At 38.6% G+C, this 17,677-nt stretch overlaps 2 protein-coding genes across 2 annotated transcripts in view; one reads left to right on the top strand and one right to left on the bottom strand.

Moving 5' to 3' along the window:
- Positions 1-4,271: 4,271 nt before the first annotated feature.
- On the bottom strand, positions 4,272-5,742 carry LOC128739911 (zinc finger protein OZF-like). The gene is made up of 2 exons (XM_053835413.1): positions 5,590-5,742; positions 4,272-5,432 (listed from the first exon to the last, which is right to left on the bottom strand). Exons 1-2 carry the CDS (start codon positions 5,740-5,742, stop codon positions 4,272-4,274), a joined length of 1,314 nt encoding a protein of 437 aa, XP_053691388.1.
- Positions 5,743-17,415: 11,673 nt separating this feature from the next.
- Positions 17,416-17,677, top strand: part of LOC128739912 (zinc finger protein OZF-like) — a 1,463-nt gene continuing 1,201 nt past the window's right edge. Inside the window, exon 1 of the mRNA XM_053835414.1 lies at positions 17,416-17,631. Coding sequence (XP_053691389.1) covers positions 17,488-17,631 — 144 coding nt within the window. The 5' untranslated portion in view covers positions 17,416-17,487. The remainder of the gene's footprint in view (positions 17,632-17,677) is intronic.

Consider the following 17,677-nt stretch of genomic DNA (forward strand, 5'->3'; position numbering starts at 1 on the left):
TAGGCTCTCATTGAACAAAAAAAAACTATCAATACGTCAAATATGAAATGGTCCGCATTCTGAACTGATTTTAACCACTCGAGGAGAAATAACCATCGAACTGTCAAATTTTAACCAAAAAGTTAAAAATTTCGCGAAATGGTTCACAGCCTAAATGCATTATATTGTTACGTTATATGCGCATACCGTGGACCCCCGTTCGTTTGACCGTTTTTAATCTGAACACTTTTTAATTTGAACCCCGTTGGTTTGCACGATTTGCAAATTAAAAATGGTTCAAATGTCATTCTCAACACGACATCATTTGCTTATGCAGACAATACACATAAACACGGTTTGTTTGTACTAACCTAGCGTGTTTATTTTGTTTCACATTCCGTTTTCCCAGCGATTATGACAGAAATCCGATCGAAGAATGAAATATTCACTGCTTGCAAGTGCGAACTAAATCAAACCACCAAAATAATAACAAAGAGCAGGGCGGCCAATTCATACAAGTTTTGACGGACTTAAAGGCATTGTTTATCCATCACTAAACTATCCGCGCGAGACTGTGATATCATTGTGAATTCAATGAATCGACAACGAGAACTATCCGAAGAACGAGAACGAATTCGAAGAACGCAGTATAATCAATATATATAGAATGCCAGTGTCGCTGCAGTGCGCGTGGTAAACATCACACTTGTTCAGATAATGTATTTGCAGTATATATGCATATGTGTGTGTGTCTGAGATTCATCAAAAAGGAATCTCATTGTCAAACTTTGACAACCAGTTTAAAATTTCAAATATGGCTGCCAAGTAATGTGATTGGAAACTTCACTTGCTGCAAATTTCTGAAAAAATCGGTGCAAAAGGGCGCAGTTGTGGGATTCAATTCATGTCCCGTAGTAAAACAGCGACACTGGCATTCTATATATATTGATTCTACTGAAGAACGCCCACCCGAAACAAAACATCTCTCATAGAACCGAATGCATGCCCAGCTAACCAATAAACATTACCATAATCAGTAAATCAATCGCTTATTAGCATATCTGGTATTTTATACAGCACGTTGCTGTATACAGTGGACCCCCGTTCGTTTGAACGATTGCTCATGCAAACTAACGGCTTTCCGCCCTGCTCTTTGTTATTATTTTGGTGGTTTGATTTAGTTCGCACTTGCAAGCAGTGAATATTTCATTCTTCGATCGGATTTCTGTCATAATCGCTGGGAAAACGGAATGTGAAACAAAATAAACACGCTAGGTTAGTACAAACAAACCGTGTTTATGTGTATTGTCTGCATAAGCAAATGATGTCGTGTTGAGAATGACATTTGAACCATTTTTAATTTGCAAATCGTGCAAACCAACGGGGTTCAAATTAAAAAGTGTTCAGATTAAAAACGGTCAAACAGTAGAATCAATATATATAGAATGCCAGTGTCGCTGTTTTTCTACAGGACTCATTGTGGTAAACATGATGCTAACAATCTGTATAAAGTCTGTGAATCGGGAGCTTCATTGTCAAAGTTGCTCATTATTATTTATCTGTTCTTTATCTGTGCGCTGGTTGGTGCTGTCATCAGTGCGCTCATCGCTGTGTTTTCATGCCAGTGAAATGTTTTTGAACGCCAATTTTCTTTTCGTCCGGATGATTGAATCCCAAAACTGCACCTGTTTGACCCGTTTTTTTAGAAATCTCAAGCAAGCGAAGTTTACAATCACATTACTTGGCAGCCATATTCGAAATAATGAGATTCCCCTTTTGATGAATCTCAGGCACACACACATATGCATATATAATGTAAATACATTATCTGAATATGTATGATGTTTACCACGCGCACTGCAGCGACACTGGCATTCTATATATATTGATTATACTGGTCAAACGAACGGGGGTCCACGGTATTAGCTTTTTGAGTGCGTAGCTGTTGTAAATTGGCATGCAAAATTCTATTTTAAATCTTGTTGGTAATGAGCTGGTAACAAGTATTATAAGAGCTGCTTTTCAGCATTATAAAAGGGTTAGCAGTAAAGTGGTCGTATATCTTGCCTAACTAACATTTAAGTAGAAATTAAGGTGACTTTAATGCTTATTGACTTGCATATAAATAGCATTGGTAATGCTTATTGGTTACCTGGGCGGTGATAAAAGCAAAAACTATCCACGCAACTACCACGAACTATATCTGCACGCTTTAATACAGCATGACAATACACAAATGAAAAATCATACAGTCAACCAAAAAAGTATTCGGACAGCAGCGCATAAAATTTTCTTTTAGAAATTTTGCACAGTATTTTTGCAAAGAATGGCAACACATATTTTTTAAAACAATGTTTAACTAAAGCATATTTATATGCACAACAAAAATTCGGGGAAAAGCTTTCCGTTTTGAAGATAGGGTACATACAGTTTGAATTCCTCAAAAATGCAGCCAAAAAAGTATTCGGACAGTTAACTATTAGTTAAAACAAATGTCCTTTCTCGCTCAACTACTACCTTGTAGGACCATTTATATTCTTGATGACCTGTTTTAATCTGTTTGGGATAAAATTAACAATTTTTCAAATATCCCTCTGTGAATTGCTGACCATTTTTTTACAAGAACTCGGTTTAAGTCATTGTGATAAGAAATCGAATGATTTCTCATTTAGAAATGAGATTATCTAAAAAGATGTTCAAAAGGGTTCAAATCTAGACTGAATGCTGATGTTTCGGTAGCTCTAGGACAATTATATGGTGCCTACCGCTTACAATTATCAACAGTATGTTTAGATTCAACATTCCGGTACAATATGTATGTACCACACCATTACAATTTTGCTTTAATTTCACCTAAAATTATTCAGATAGTTGAGTTTACATTTAGTTCTATCCAAAAGTATATATCTTTGGTGCCTCGGAGCTTTCCAAGCACCCCAACAAGGTATGACATCAACAACCCTTATGCAAGAATAACTAAAAGAGACGGGTTACAAGTGAAAAATCACTCGTCAGCAAGTAAACAAGCAATGCGGTTAGTGTCATACCTTGTTGGGATGCTTGGAAAGCTCCGAGGTAGCAAAGATATATATTTTTGGATAGAACTAAGTGTAAACTCAATTATCTGAACAATTTCAGGTGAAATTAAAGCAAAATTGTAATTGTGCGGTACATACATATTGTACCGGGATGTTGAAACTAAACATACTGTCGATAATTGTAACCGGTAGGCACCATACAATTGTCCTAGAGCTATCGAAACATCAGCATTCAGTCTAGATTTGAACCCTTTTGAACATCTTTTTAGATAATTTTATTTCTAAATGAGAAATCATTCGATTTCTTATCACAATGACTTAAACCGAGCTCTTGTAAAAAAATGGTCAGCAATTCACAGAGGGATATTTGAAAAATTGTTAATTTTATCCCAAACAGATTAAAACAGGTCATCAAGATTGTAAATGGTCCTACGAGGTAGTAGATGAGCGAGAAAGGACATTTGTTTCAACTAATAGTTAACTGTCCGAATACTTTTTTGGCTGCATTTTTGAGGAATTCAAACTACATGTACCCTCCCTATCTTCAAAACGGAAAGCTTTTCCCCGAATTTTTGTTGTGCATCTGAATATGCTTTAGTTAAACATTGTTTTAAAAAATATGTGTTACCATTCTTTGCAAAAATACTGTGCAAAATTACTAAAAGAAAATTTTATGCGCTGCTGTCCGAATACTTTTTTGGTTGACTGTATATGGAGATAAGTATTTGAGGCTCACAATTGCTCCAAATACTGGTGTCAGGTCAGCAGGTAGGTATTTCACGAAATTGTCTTTTCCTCTTCGTTCTAATAAGAATGAAACACAGTCAATGTGAACTTTTCTTTGTAAACCGTACTGTTTTGTTTAACCTAAAACACTAGAATCGTACTATTTGCGGCGGAAATCACGATATTTGACCATTATTAGATAACAATGGCACACTATTCGTGATTACACCTGTATCTACAAAGCACTAGCACAGCACTAAATTTCGCTGAAAAAGCGCGATTCTGCCACACTATCTGAAATCTCACCCCCCTAAAATGAATAACAAAATCAATATGCAAAAGGATTTTCAATATTTAAAACTAGGACTAATTATTTAGAGAATCGCATTTACTTTATCTAACTGAAAAGAGCTTATCAACCAGATTCTATATCGCAACTTTTTTATTTTTTTATGTTATTTACATATTACACTAAAGCAAGACGAAATTACCAATAAACAATTTTTAGTATTTGTCCATAATTTATATCTATGAATCATCATGGTCAGACGTATCCACACTTGACCGATGGTCTTTATGAGTTCTCATATGTTGCGTAAGAAGTCCTTTCAAAGCGAAGAGCTTAGAACAAATAACACAAGCAAATTTTTTAACTTTGATATGTCGCAGCAAATTGTGAGTTTTCAAGTGTGCTAACTGTCTGAAACTCGCGCCACAGGTGTTACATTTGTGTGGCTTTTGATCACTATGAATCAGCTCGTGACATGTAAGTCCTGTTTTACACCTGAACTTTTTTGGACAGGATTTGCAAGCATATGGCATTTCGTTTGTGTGCGTTCTTATATGATTATAGTGAGAAGCAATAGATTTTGATATTTTTCCACAATATGAACAAACACTAATCCTCACTTGGTTGCGAGGTGGCTTCGCAATAAATGCTGGATCACGCTGTTCTACCGGTAAATGGATTTGCTTATGTTGGTAAAGCTGTTTCTCCAGTTTGAATTTTTTTGGACACTCATCGCAACGAAACTCGTATGAGTTTATATGAACCAAACGGTGGGATGCTAAAACTGTTTTTTGACTGAAGGATTTCCCACAAGTTTCGCATTTGAAGGGCTTGAGACCTTCATGTCTTTCTGAAATGTGACGCTTGAGATTGTTCCGGTTAGAATACCACTGAAGGCAAAACTCACAGTTATACTTAACAGCATTTTCACCACACCTTTCATTCTGATGACAAATCAAAAGATATTTGTATTGAAACCATTTCGAGCACTGTGAACATTGAAATCGTTTTCTACCGTGTATTTTAATATGCTTACTATAGTCATTTTTATCGTTGAACTTGGCATGGCACGTTCCACATTCAAACTTTGCACCGCCTATATTCTTAATCTCGTAACTTACTTTTTGAACACCGGTTTTCTTAGGAATACCTACCAGTGTTTCACATTCATCATTGCTCGTATCCTCCTCCTCTTCTGAATCTGAATAAGGTTCTTCTTTTACTTCCTTGATCAATGCCGGCTCTGGTTCATCCTCGGTTATGTTAACTTGATCACCCAACAATATTTTACGCCACTTTGCTTCAGATTCTTTACATTTCCTCTTGAAATCAAAGCTAATCTCCAATTGTTTAGCGCAATCCTTGCATAAAGTTGTCGGTAATCCAGCATTATCTGAAACCTGTAAAGTATATTTGTGATATTGGTATGTTTGCATATTAAATTTGTTAGCCATGGCGGGTAACCGTCGGCAGTGGAGATCTCTGATTTCATCCCTTTTTCTGCCGGACCCGCGGACATGGACACAGAACTAAAAATATTAAATTTGTTATACAAACCGCGACACCAGTTACGTCTTGAAATTTTAGCGCAAGCTTATGATCATTATCCAACATATCAACATATACATTTGATGCTTCACAAACTCTGCACATTGTAAGAATAGTTTCAACTAGCAAATCTTCGCCAAAATCGTCAACTTCAACACTCATTTTAAATTTCTGGCAAACAACTCTTCTGATGCCAACACCAACGCCAGTATTAATCTCCAAATCCAAACAATATTATTATTTATTATGACAGTAAAAATATTATTCGCTATGTACCAAGGGACTGGCAATCCTGTCCCTACTCAATGTGTTTGACACTGACAGTAGCCAACATACTGCCGGCAGCGGGCAATGTGATATACAAGGTGAGTTAAAATAGGTGATCTAGTTTTCACAGTTTGTAGAACAGAAGCGCGGGGAGCGAATGGTTAGCAACCATCGAAAGTGTTTATTATAAAAAATAATAAACACTTTGTTCAGTTAGTTATTTTCCAGTATCACGGTCGGTAAACTCGGAGTTGTGAACGTGGAAATGGCCTATTTTTGCGCAGTAAAAGGCTGTACGAATAAGTTTTCAGTAACTAGGAAGGATTCAAATGTTCTGTACCACAACTTCCCCAAAAATGCAGAACAAAATGAAGCTTGGGTGCATTTTTGTGGTCGTGGTAGTGAGTGGAAACCACAGAAAAACCAAGGAGTGTGTTCGGAACATTTCGATCCTGAATGTTACGATGTTACGAACCAAGTGCGACAAAATGTGACAAAACTGGTCAAGCGCCTTATTTCGAGAGGTATAATAATAATCGCCCTTATTCTGTAATTCAAACGGCTTTTTATTTCGTTCGACTTGTTTCGAATGAGTTGTTTTGCCATTGCTGCCCATTGATTTTGCTGGCGGAATAAAGAATACCATCCCGTTTCGTTAGAAATGCAGAATGGGGGTGAATATGTACTATAAAAATGAATAAAATATATATAAAAATTTTAGCTGTGCCGAGCTGCCGTGCACCATATGCCTTGCTACCTTGCCTGCCTTCCGAAACACCTCTTGAATTCTTTGAGAACAATGCATCGAGTGGTAATTGTTTTTTATTATTTTATATTACTTTAGTTATTCATTTAGTATACTCGAAATCCGAATACCAAGGTGAGTTAAATCTTGCCGAATACTATATTCTGCATGTCAGTTATCAAGGTTCGGCTAACTGGTTTATTCATGTTGTATTTTTCATTACTCATGAGTAACAGGAGTACGTACGTTTCCGAATCTAACATTACTCATCATGAAAACTAAACATTACATAAGAAATCAAAACAAACCGACCGTATGATTCATTAACTCACATAGAGTCTGGCCGCACGATGCATTCATTCGCAAGTACACATAAAGTGCTGAATTGCACTTTTGATGCTTAGTGTCAACCAGCGTGGATTCCAATTACATTCATTGAGGATGGCTTAACCATCGAATACACTAAACATAGAATGATTTCATATACAGTCCCAGTCTCTTTTTAACCTTAAGAACATATTAGGATCAGTAAAATATCGATTCATATTAACAATTATTTCGAGAGTCAAAATTAGTATAAAAGGAAACGTTTTGCTAAATAAAATAAGCCATTTCAACACTGAGCTACACTGAGCTGAGTTCCAAAGACAACTCCTAGGGCACCTTTCTGGCTTAGGCTCGAGTAAGAGCAGTCTAAGTCTTGTGTTACACTCTACCTCTACCTACCTCTACCACTCTACGCCGCGTATTCAATACGCTGAAGTAAGGTGTATTTTATTAAGACAAACAAACTTTTATTTTAGACTCTGAAGTTTGTCCTGACGACAGATCTAATCAAGCGACGATTCATGTTCTGAAGATGCAATTAGAAAAGGCTCAACTGAAAATTGAGAAACAGGATGCGCAGATCGAAGACCTAAAGAACATAAATCGTAATTTGAAGTCAAGTCACGCAGCGGAAACGAAGTCTTTGCGGAAGACGCTGCGCGCACTTGAAAAGCAAGTTGCTGCTTGCAAAATTTTTCCGAACGAAATGTTTATAAGCCAGCTGAAAACAGCTTTGACCGGTGTACTAACCGAAAACCAACTCGATATGATACTTGGTAGGAAGAAGAAGCCTCATTGGACTGCGGATGAAATATCCACTGCATTTGCAATCCGTTATTTAAGTAAACGTTGTTACGTTTACTTAAGAGATCAACTAAATTTTCCGTTGCCCGGACTTTCAACTCTATCATCGTATGCCCAACGAATAGATATGAGAAGCGGATTGCTCGTAGATGTACTGCGGTCTATGCAGATAGTAGGTAAGAACGTTTTAAAATTAAGGTGAAATGAGTCGTCATTGATTTTGTACATTTCAAAAGAAGTTTTTTTGTTTGAAGCGAAAATTCTGTTCATGAAAATATATTCGCTGTGTTCAGATTGGCAAGAAGAATGCAGTGAGTACATTGTTAAATACAAAACCCCTGTCTTGTGCCCAAAAACTGCTTCCGAAATTGGGCTTTCTGACGAAAAGTTGATGACTGCTCATTTCCCGTATAATGCCAGTTTTCGTACGTCGCTCTATATACCTTGCGTTATGCCAGGAATGGATATGACGGAAAGAGAAAGAGTTTCTGTTTTATGTTTCGATGAAATGTCCGTTCGTAAACTGATGGAGTTCGACGCAGCGAGAGATGAAATTCTGGGACCACATACACACGCACAATTCGTTATGGTTAGAGGCCTTTTTGCCGGATGGAAGCAAGTCATTTATCTAGCGTTTGACCAGCCGATGACTAAAATGATAATTATGGCAATTATAACGGAATTGTATAAAGTCGGTTATCCTGTCGTTGCAGTAAATTCGGATAATGGCCCCGAAAACTTGGGTTTTCGAAAGGAAGTTGGTGTCACAGATGAACACACGTTCTTTAAACATCCTGTTACCCAGGATAACATTTACGTCTTCGGAGACAGTCCTCATAATCTCAAACTTCTGAGGAATTGGTTCATTGGAGATGGCATTGTTTGGAATGGCAAAGTGATAAATTCTCGACTTCTACGAATCCTGATTGAAGAGCGTGCGACATGTGAGCTGACACCGTTATTTGCTTTAACAATTGGGCATATTGAAATGAATAGCGCTGAAAAACAAAATGTGGCAAAAGCAGCCAAATTGCTTTCGCACACTACCGCCACCATGTTGGTACAACGTTTTGCCAGGAGTGAGGATGAAGAAGAAGCCAATATAGTTGCCAAATTTATAAAAATTTGTAACAATTGGTTTGATGTCTTCAACTCCTTCACGAAATATGGTAAAACTGACCTGAAGAGGTCATATATGGGTGCCGCAGACCAATTACAGGCCATAGACGAAATGCTTGGTATAATGACCAATATCCGCGGAATTCGGCAGGGAGGTGTAGTGTGCAAGTCATTGGCGACTTTCCAAAAGTCAATTATCATGTCCATAAGATCTATGAAAAACTTATTCACCGATATGAAATGTAAATACGGTATAGAATACATTTCTACATTCAAGGTAATTTGTTATGAATATTTTTTATGCCGATCTTTGGAAATTAATTGTTTTAGCTCAACCAAGACTTGTTAGAAAATCTAATTTCGCAACTCAGAACAAACGGTGGTTTGAATGATAGACCGACTCCACTCAGTATAATACATCGATTACGTCTGATTATTCTCGGTAAAACACCTGGTATCACCATGCGCAACACAAATACCGTAGAACAAAGTTTAGGAGATGAATACATTACGGCCAACTTGTATCGAAAAGCGGATGTGGAGCTACCTCTGATTATTGAAAATAATTGGAAAACCTATGAAAAACAAATCGAATATTTAGGTATTTTTACACATTGAACGAACGATAAAATGAAATTTAATTCGAATTTTCTCTGTAGATTCACAACCGATTTCTGACGATACGCAGGACATGGAGAACCAAATTCTGGAAAGGTCGCCATCCTTAATATCGGTAACCTCTGATATTCTCCAGAATTCCCAAGAAAAGGATGGATTTATATACATACTCGGATGGGTGGCTTTCAAATTGAAAAATTCGCACCCTGCTTTGGGAAAACGAACAGCGGAAGTAAGCCAGTCCCTGAACAATGCTCATATGCCATCATTTCTGGCAAACTTATCATATGGCGGACTAATGGTGCCCTCCGAAGCTTTTCAGATCATGGGACAAGCCATGGAAAAAACGTTTATTCTATGCCACGGAGCCTCTGGCTTTAATTTTAAAGAGAATGTAGTTTCCTCAGTGGTAAAACGGATTTTAAACAAGTATCCGAATTTTGATACAACGGTTGTACATCGATATGTCAAAATAAGAACAATAGCCAGAATGAGATTTTGCAATTTGAAAGCCCAGGGATTGTTACCGGCAAACAATGATACTAACATTAAAACATCGATTCAAAAACGAAAATCTGACTATGAAGGAGAAATGGTTTCGAAAAAGGTTCGCTTGGACGCAGGCGCAGAATTCACACAAACGCAGACTATCCCACAATCGGATCGCCAGTCTATTCCGCAAAAGACAATAGCAAGCAAAAGTCATTTAGCGAAAAAATATATGAAGCTAGGTTCCAAATAAAAAATGGTAAAGAAACAAATGCTTAATTAATAAAATTTACACGCTAATGATTATTCATTTTCTACTTCCAGTTAGGAAGAAGCGTTCCGAAATCAAACTCAACTACTTTGAGTTGAGATCGAACTCTCGAACTCGTTTGGAGTATAGAAACAGCAGGTTCTACTTATTGTCTTTTACTAAACATGGTTTCCATACTCGCTTATCGACATAATTCTAAAAAAGCTTTACATTACTCAGTTATCAATTTGCCATCTACATTGCAATTTACCATACATAAAAGGAAATCGTAGATCGACAGGCTAAGAAAAATCTACGATTAACGCGCAGTTGTAGACTGTGCAACCACTAGCACTGGTGTAAGCTTAATCTTTGATTATAAAGATAGTCAATCGATAACAAAATAAAAACTTTTTATAGACTATAGTAATTTTTAAAGTACAAACATAATTTTCTGGTTCATATTCATATTTATCCTTCATGGGACATAGCGATAATCCTTCAACAATTCCTTCTTCGGTAGCTCCGTCGTCCGCATCTGCTGATTGTCGTTCCCAAGTACATTCGACAAATAAAAGTAAATTCACTGGCTCATTTTAAGCGTCCTGCTTCTTCTTCCGACGCTGTTCGCGTTTTCTGTCGATCTCCAACCCATCAACACTGTTGAAAAATGCAGCATTCGACTTCTGTTCTTGCTGCTGCGGTCACATCCCGCTGAGATTGTTCACATAAATCACATTATTCATCACAATTTCTCCTGTTTGTTACAATCAATCTTGGGATTTTCTACCTGAAATGAAATTCACGTTTATTTGATCAAAATATTTCTTAACATCAGTTAATAAAACTTACTTCAAAAGAATACAGACGATTTCAGCTATACGGCAATTTGCTACTTTGTTTGTAATCAATTTCAATGGTCGTCATGGAAAATTCACCATGCTCGATTCGCGAATTTGACATATCAGAAAACCTAGCTGTATTAACCTTGGTGATATATACAGGTGTGGCAAAGTTTGTTAAGTGGTGTTAGTGCAATAAAGAAATTTCATCATGGTGTGAGTGAAATCGTAAATCGACCAATCACGATGAACCGTGACGTCAAACTCCAAAAACAAACCCCATAGAGCTTGCTAAGCCCAGCGCAAAAGGCTACAAAAACTTATCGTTTATCCCTCAAACGTATGTTTTTTTACCGGGGTATAACTGGGGGAAAACAAAAACAAACGTGTAAAATCAATGTAAAATCTAACAACAGCAACAACCAATCGCGCGTCGATGTGTGCGTACGATAAACGTCAGCAAGCTCAATTGTCCGACGCGGTTTGTTTTTGTATTAGTTTGACGTCGTTTTCTGATTTTTCGCTACCATCAAATGTCTTCATCTGCCACACCTTTTTAAACCTCATTGGGCAGCGGGTACAAACGGTAAATAGACCTTTCCATTTATGTGTGTGTTGGTGCTTGAAAATGAGGCGAACAAGCATCAGCTCTTCCCCAAAATGAGGCAAATATCATGTACATACACGCGTATTTCGCGCTCGCTAGTGTGGGTGATGGAGCTGTCAGAAAGCTCTATAATCTACAACGGGATGGCAAGGTTGTCATCTCCCATATATTTAAACACTAGAAGCTCTCTAATGTTGCTTAGGTGGCTTTGTCCCAGTACCGATCGGTACGGCCAACATTAATTGCCTTTATGTTACCGAAATATCCCCTAAAATTTGCACTAAAATGTATGCTAAAGTTTGAATTTTTGTTACCGGAATATCACCTAAAATTCGCCCTAAAATGTATGCTAAAGTTTGAATTTCTCTTACCGGAATATCACCTGAAATTCGCACTAAAATGTATGCTAAAGTTTCAATTATGTTGCACTATGAAAGCTCTCTAATGTTGCTTAGGTGGCTTTGTCCCAGTACCGATCGGTACGGCCAACATTAATTGCCTTTATGTTACCGGAATATCACCTAAAATTCGCACTAAAATGTATGCTAAAGTTTCAATTATGTTGCCCTATACAGCACTCGTTCGCTAATTGCACGAATGAGGCGATGCGATTAGCGAATTTCGTTTTTTAATTGCACGATAGTTGCCAATATTTATTGTAAAACGTGATGCGTTATCACTGTAAAGAACTCTTCACATGCATTCACACGTACGCTAAATTTTGGGAAGAACATCTAAATTTTTACAAACGAACTAAAAGCTTAATGAATATGTGTTCAATTAGTCATAGTTTAGTCAAATTTGCATGAATTTGTTTGTAATGTATCTACGTAATGCAGAGATAGAGAGTTTGCATTCGGCAACGCTGCATTTTTGTTTATAGCAACCACCTGGAAAACCACGTGTAGTTTGACAGATAACTGTTTTTTAGTTGCACGATCGTGCAACTAGCGAACGTGCAATTAAAAGACGGTGCAGTTAGAGGACGTGCAATTAGCGCACGAGTGCTGTAAATGCTTTCTAAGTTGTCATCTCCCATATATTTGGTGCGTAACCGACATCATTGGCACTGGCACCCGAAAAATAGCCTGCTCATCCTAAAGCTATGTTAATTCGGGTAACAAAAGCAGGGACGTTTTAGATTGCAGTCATAGAAAAATGGCGTCGTGCCGGGGGGTCGGAAACGAACGTCAAATGCATATGATTGCAGTGTAACCGTTTTTTCTGACGTTTCGGTCCGAGCACCCCATCGACATCTCTATATCGAGCTGCAGTAAACGTCAGCGACAGCATGTCCGGGGCTCAAAATTTGACAGCGGGCCCAAATCAGACTGCTGGCAGTTGAGTGAAACCAACCCATCGACATCTCTATATCGAACTGCAGTAAACGTCAGCGACAGCATGTCCTGGGCTCAAAATTTGACAGCGGGCCCAAATCAGTCTGCTGGCAGTTGAGTGAAACGCAGTGCTGACATGCTATCTCATTTTCGCGCACACGAGATGTTGGCAGCGAAAACATGGTTGCCTGCCAATGGGGTGAGTGAAACGCAGTGCTGAATTGCTATCTCATTTTCGCACACACGAGATGTTGGCGGCGAGAACATGGTTGTCTGCCATGGGCTTGGGTCCGAGTGACGGCTAACGCTTTATTCAATGGAAATTCTAATTGCCGGCGAACTAGTTGAAGGTTGCTCTCTTCACTCCTACATGAGAAAGAGATAGCATGATTACATACCCTTGAACAAAACTTGATGTGGGCTGTACCAAATGATGGCAGTTTGAGATTATTTCAGCAGTTTAATACAATTTGTCCAATATTCATACAGTTTTGTAATATATTTTTCACCATATGATATTTTTCTGTAGAATGAGTGAGAATGCGACCTCAGTTTATGCAGTTTTAGTGAAAGCGGAATGAGAATAGATGTTCGTTACGCTGAGATTCTAGCGTGCCACCCCGTTGCGTCATAGCGAATTTGTTGGGATCTAGGACAGGACGTGCCAAGTGTCAACCGCGACGTTGACCCAAAATTGATTCAATTTCTGATTGGCTGAAAGCGACGAGCAACCGTTGACTGGAAAATATTACGCGGTATCGCTTTCAGTGTTGCTGAAACTCAGTGGGAATACGACAAGAAGTTATTGTTTCCGAATTTTGATTTCTTTTGTTTGTCACCGTTAGTTTTGTTTGTACACGAATTTTAATTTTCAAAATGAAATGCAAAACATGATTTTGGTCGCATAAACTGTGGCGTATTCGGGAGTGGTTGTTCAGCAAACGAAGTTATTCTTAAAATAATATGTGCAGGCAACAGTGGTGCAGAGTGTAACAAAGAATATTCAATCGGGATGGCGGTAATAATAAGAAGAAGAGTAAAGCCCCAAACACAATGCATACGGATTTTACTACGTTGCGTACCTCATTGGGTTGGGATTGGTAGAGTGACTATATACAGAGTGGCGACAAGTCATCCCAAATGTATGCAATGCGGGTTTTCCAAGGTTTTTCTTTCTCTTTCCTGCATACGCGTTAGATAGGTCGTCTGCTCGATTGGAATGACACTGACAGATAATTATCATTCCAATTTTGATATTGTCGCCACTCTGTATATAGTCACTCTAGGGATTGGGTAGAGTTAGAGTAACTATATCGACTATATACAGAGTGCCGACAAGTCATCCCAAATGTATGCAATGTGGTTTTTCCAAGGTTTTTCTTTCTCTTTCCTGCATACGCGTTGGATAGGTCGTCTGCTCGATTGGAATGACACTGACGGATCATTATCATTCCAATTTTGACATTGTCGCCACTCTGTATATAGTGACTCTAGGTAGAGTGACTATAGATCATTACACGAGAGCTCCTAACCACACTTTTTTGACAGCACTTAGTGGTTTGTTTACGTGGTGTTAAATTTTAAATTGAGTTTTCTATCTTTGTCCGGCAGATAATGATAGAAATTTATAGTTTTTATTGAAGAGAAAGTGCCTTACATGCGTTTTACAGAAATTGATGCAGTAATCCTTCACGAAATTTCAAATCGAAACTGCTGGATGTGACAAAAAACATGTAAACAAACCAAACCACCAAGTGGTGTCATTTGACGGCAAAATGACGTCATCGCAAAATGATCTATAGACCAAATCAAGGTGACGTCATCTGGCAGATACTGGCGCCCTTGTTTACAAACAGACCGCAGAGTCCAAAAAAGTGTCAGCTGTTTAAACGGCAAGTTTGTTGTTTAAACCGAGTTTAAACAGCATTAGGACTAAATTTGAAAGCACTTATGCCTGTAAAATGTTAAAAAACACGCTACATCCGCTATAAACTGAAAGGAAAGTTTTCCAAAATGTAAACAAGGGCGCCAGTATCTGTCAATTGACGGTATGATGATTTGGTCTATACACCCTATACACAGAGTGGCGACAAGTCCAAATGTATGCAATGAAGTATTCCACCCCGCACACATATAAAGATTTTGTGACACTAGCTGTGGCCCTCGCTGAGGCTATTTGCAGTAGGAATAATATCAAGAACATCAAATTCCAAACTCCCGGATCCTCTCCTCCACTCTTTGCTCCCCTCTCACTCCTATATAAATCGAGCCTCAGCTAATGTCATTCTCGTTAGTGACGTAACCGCAAATTACTTCATGCGGTTTTTCCAAGGGCATGGTGTGTTGCTATCTCTTTCTCATGTAGGAGTGAAGAGAGCAACTTTCAAATGGTCCTCGGTAAAGGGGAATTCCCAGAAAATTTTTTGGCTCCTGTCAAAATTAACAGTTTGGTACCTATGCGTCGGACATCGAAAATGTATGAATTTGACAGCCACTCCACCCCGTCGGGTTTTTCCAGCGTGGTGCTATCCCTATCTTAACGAACGGTGTTTGACAGTCGACTTAACGAAGGGTGCTATAGAGCTCTCTGACAGCTCAAGCACCCACACTATCAAACACGAAATACGCGTGTATATACATGATGTTTACCTCATTTTGGGGAACAGCTAATGCTGGAGGAACAAACCAAAAATAGCGATTACTAGTCGTGTTTCTCCGTTTGCCACACTATGTGCAGAGCACATATTTCGGTTAAATTTTCCATCCTGTTCCAAATTCAAGCTCATATTTTGAAAATTTGCTGGTATTTAAGCCAGCGGAAGACGAAATTCATCCTGTACCTTGGTGACAAAGGAATGCATCTCTTTTGTTTACTGTTGTTGTTTGCCTCATTTTCAAGCACCAATACACACATAACTGGCAAGCTCTATTGCAGGAAAACAGCCCATCGACATCTCTATATTGAGCTGCAGTGAACGTCAGCGACAGCATGTCCTACACGCTTAAAAAATTTAACCCGCGAATGAATAAGATTAACTCAGAAATGAGTGACTTTCAACTCAAAAATGAGTAAAAACCGACTCACTTTGACAAAAAGTGGAACAGCCCAAAAATATGAGTAATGGCAATTTCTCCATTCTGAGTAGTTTAGGCCGACCTCATAACTGAGTTAAATTTACTCGTAATTTGTGTAAGTACTACTCAGTTTTGGGTGAAATGACACTCATTTTTGAGTAAATATTGCTCATTAATGAGCTTCTACGGTGGAACTCACAAAAGGAGTAAGAGTTACTCAAAATAGTGTGTAAAATATACGCATGTTTTGAGCTGTTCCACTTTTCGTGAAAGTGGGTCAAATTTTTTAAGCGTATAGGCTCAAAATTTGACAGCGGGCCCAAATCAAACTGCTGGCAGTTGAGTGAAACGCAATGCTGACATGCTATCTCATTTTCGCACACACGAGATGTTGGCGGCGAAAACATGGTTGCCTGCCGATGGGGGTGCAGGAAAAGCGCCCGTCTGGCAGGTAAATTTGCTGCCAACCTTGTCGAGATGTGCTGAGCTAGAGTGACTATATACAGAGTGGCGCCAAGTCATCCCAAATGTATGCAATGCGTAGAGTGACTATATACAGAGTGGCGCCAAGTCATCCCAAATGTATGCAATGCGGTTTATCCTAGGTTTTTCTTTCTCTTTCCTGCATACGCGTTGGATAGGTCGTCTGCTCGATTGGAATGACACTGACAGATAATTATCATTCCAATTTTGGCATTGTCGCCACTCTGTATATAGTCACTCTAGCAATGCGGTTTATCCTAGGTTTTTCTTTCTCTTTCCTGCATACGCGTTGGATAGGTCGTCTGCTCGATTGGAATGACACTGACAGATAATTATCATTCCAATTTTGACATTGTCGCCACTCTGTATATAGTCACTCTATGCTGAGCGTGCTGAGATGTTGGCAACAAAAACATGGCACCCATCGCAAGCCCCTGGGGTTTTCCGGTTTTTCCAGGCGTATGAAACTGAAGGGTAAAGAAGTAGCTAACATCTTTTTACGCTTCCTACACATCCGACACAAAAAGAAAAAAAGCAAAAAAGTAACTTTGTTCGGGAGCTTACCAATACAGATTCATCCGAGGCTGAAGTTAGAGCGGGCTACTCACAAATACATTTTGTCCGAGGCAAAGTTTGTTGTGGGCTAGATGAGATGTTGGCTACACGAAAAATGTATGGGAATGACATTTGTGACAGCGGGGTGGGTTTTTCCAAGTGTTTCCAAGGTTTTTCTTTCTCTTTCCTGCATACGCGTTGGATAGGTCGTCTGCTCGATTGGAATGACACTGACGGATAATTATCATTCCAATTTTGACATTGTCGCTACTCTGTATATAGTCACTCTAGGATTGGGGATTCGTAATTCGTTCCTGGCGCTGGCGTTCCTGCCCTGGTGAAGCCTTTAATATTATAACTAAGTTTTGTCCGGAAGTTATTTAGAAATAATGGAAATTAGCAACGATACAGATGACTTTAGCGGCCAAAACTTTATGTGTCGTGTTTGTACTTCAACTAATTTGTTGATCAACATATTTCTAAATGAGGCCCACAACATAGCAGCGAAGATCCAAATCTGCGCTTCTGTTCAGGTAACGTGTGGAAGTTTTAACTAGCATCGTAAGACAGTTTTTATTC

Source organism: Sabethes cyaneus, chromosome 3, assembly GCF_943734655.1.
Source record: "Sabethes cyaneus chromosome 3, idSabCyanKW18_F2, whole genome shotgun sequence".
Taxonomy (NCBI): domain Eukaryota; kingdom Metazoa; phylum Arthropoda; class Insecta; order Diptera; family Culicidae; genus Sabethes; species Sabethes cyaneus.

Bases quoted from the DNA above. Each gene is read 5' to 3' on its own strand.
- LOC128739911 (XM_053835413.1), bottom strand. From the start codon at position 5,742: ATGAGTGTTGAAGTTGACGATTTTGGCGAAGATTTGCTAGTTGAAACT. The intron at 5,433-5,589 runs GTTTGTATAACA...TATACTTTACAG, and splicing joins AAGACGTAACTGGTGTCGCG to GTTTCAGATAATGCTGGATT.